Source organism: Peromyscus californicus, unplaced genomic scaffold (assembly GCF_007827085.1).
Source record: "Peromyscus californicus insignis strain IS unplaced genomic scaffold, ASM782708v3 Scaffold_4__1_contigs__length_199733344, whole genome shotgun sequence".
Classification (NCBI taxonomy): Eukaryota; Metazoa; Chordata; class Mammalia; order Rodentia; family Cricetidae; genus Peromyscus; species Peromyscus californicus.
This window is the reverse complement of record NW_026294562.1, coordinates 48,880,296-48,882,461: the sequence shown is the minus strand read 5'-3', so window position 1 is coordinate 48,882,461 and position 2,166 is coordinate 48,880,296. Positions and strand designations below refer to the sequence as shown.

Sequence of the window (2,166 nt, the reverse complement as noted above, 5' to 3'; positions counted from 1 at the left end):
AGCATTACAAATAATGATAGTGAATGTCATATGGTTTAGTGCAGTATGCATCACCCTATTTAGTGGAATTGAGGTCCACAAATATATTACTCATCTTTGGCAGCAAAGAAGTTCAGTGTCCATCTGTATCACTTCCATAGGAGCAAACTGCCCACAGTTCCCCAGCATGCAGTTTACCATCTTCTAGACAGTGTCCTTCACTAGAAAAATAAATGAGTAAAAGACCTTGGTCATAGTTTGTAATTCTGATGATATTCAAAGAGTATATTCTTTTATTTGTCCTAGGAACTCATCATGATCATTCCCAAATGACACTGATGGAGAATATTTCAGAGGTTACAGAATTTATTCTTGTGGGGTTAACAGATGTCCCAGAACTGCAGATCCCTTTGTCTATTGTCTTCACTCTCATTTATTTGATCACATTGATTGGGAATCTTGGGATGATCATGCTGATTCTTCTGGATTCCCGACTCCACACTCCCATGTACTTTTTCCTCAGTAACCTTTCCCTGGTGGACTGTGTTTATGCATCAGCAGTCACTCCAAAGGTAATGGTTGGCTTTCTCACAGGAAACAAGATTATATCCTACAATGCATGTGCTGCCCAGATGTTCTTCTTTGTAGCCTTTATTGCTATTGAAAGTTTGATTCTGGCCTCAATGGCTTATGACCGTCATGCAGCAGTGTGTAAACCCCTGCATTACACTACCACTATGACAAGTACCACCTGTATCTTAATTGTCACCTGCTGCTACATGTGTGGAATCTTGCAATCCTCTATCCATGTAGGTCTTGCATTTCATCTTTCTTTCTGTCTTTCTAACATGATTAATCACTTTTTCTGTGACATTCCTCCACTGCTGAACATTTCTTGTTCTGACACCTACACAAATGAGATTACACTCCTTATCTTGGCTACACTGGATGTTGTTTTCACTCTCTTCGTTATCTTGAACACTTACCTGCTTATTTTCATCGCGATTTTAAGGATGCGTTCAGCCGATGCACGGAAAAAGGCCTTCTCTACCTGTGCATCCCACTTTATCACTGTAGCCATTTTCTTTGGGTCACTCATATTCATGTATTTACAGCCCAGCTCTAGTCACTCCATGGAGACAGACAAAATTGCATCTGTGTTTTACACCATGGTTATCCCCATGCTGAACCCTATGGTCTACAGTCTGAGAAACAAAGAGGTCAAAAATGCATTCATGAAAGTTGTTGGAAAAATTAAGTCTTCATTAAACTTAGTCAATTAACTCCAAAGTATTTTTTTGGACATGTGAAATTTTGGACCTTTACCCTTGAGGAATAATTTATTTTTAATTATTTCTTGTCTATGGTTTCTTTAAACAGTTATTTTACAAAGAAAAGGTCTGTCTTCATGCATTGGTAATCGGACTAATTTAGAGTGAATTTGGAGTGTATCTTGCAATAAATGAGATGTCAATTTAATATTGAAATCAATATTATTATGCTAGAGAATTCACATGCAATAATGTTATAAATTATTTTTAGGTCAACCTAATGTATGCATGACAACAGTTACATTTTCAAATGTTTTATATTATCATTATTATTTACTAGTATTTCTTTTTTAGTGTATGATTATATAATTTCCCCTTCTCGGTCTTCCCTCCAAATCATAGCACATACTTCTGCTTCCTCTCTTTTTAATTAATGTCCTTGTTTTTCATTAAATATTAAAGTTAAAAATAACTCCATGATATTTAAATCTGACATAAATTAATTGTCCTCATGTATTTGTGCTATAAATAATTATCTTGAGATTTTGTCCTGCTGAATTTCAAGATCTAACCCCAAATAACTTAATTTCACATGGTTTTGGTGGTACAGATATCTTGAAACTTGAGGTTAAAATAATTTCAGTATCCACTTATGAGTGAGTACATACTATGTTTGTCCTTCTGAGTCTGGGTTACCTCACTCAAGATGATATTTTCTAATTCCATCTATTTGCCTGCAAATTTCATGATATCATTGTTTTTTACTGCTGAGTAGTACTCCATTGTGTATATGTGTCACATTTTCTTTATCCATTCTTCAGTTGAGGGGCATCTAGGTTGTTCCAGGTTTATGCTATTACAAATAATGCTGATATGAACATAATTGAGCATGTGTCCTAGATGTGAGGGAAGGGAT

The 2,166-nt window shown here is 35.6% G+C and overlaps 1 protein-coding gene across 1 annotated transcript; it reads left to right on the top strand.

Annotated features, from left to right (window-relative positions):
- The first annotated feature begins 308 nt into the window (after nucleotides 1-308).
- Nucleotides 309-1,262, top strand: LOC128125766 (olfactory receptor 5B12-like). The gene has a single exon (XM_052763456.1). The coding sequence runs from the start codon at nucleotides 309-311 to the stop codon at nucleotides 1,260-1,262; it is 954 nt and encodes a 317-aa protein (XP_052619416.1).
- Nucleotides 1,263-2,166: the final 904 nt, after the last annotated feature.

Coding starts and splice junctions, on each gene's coding strand:
- LOC128125766 (XM_052763456.1), top strand. CDS start 309: ATGACACTGATGGAGAATATTTCAGAGGTTACAGAATTTATTCTTGTG.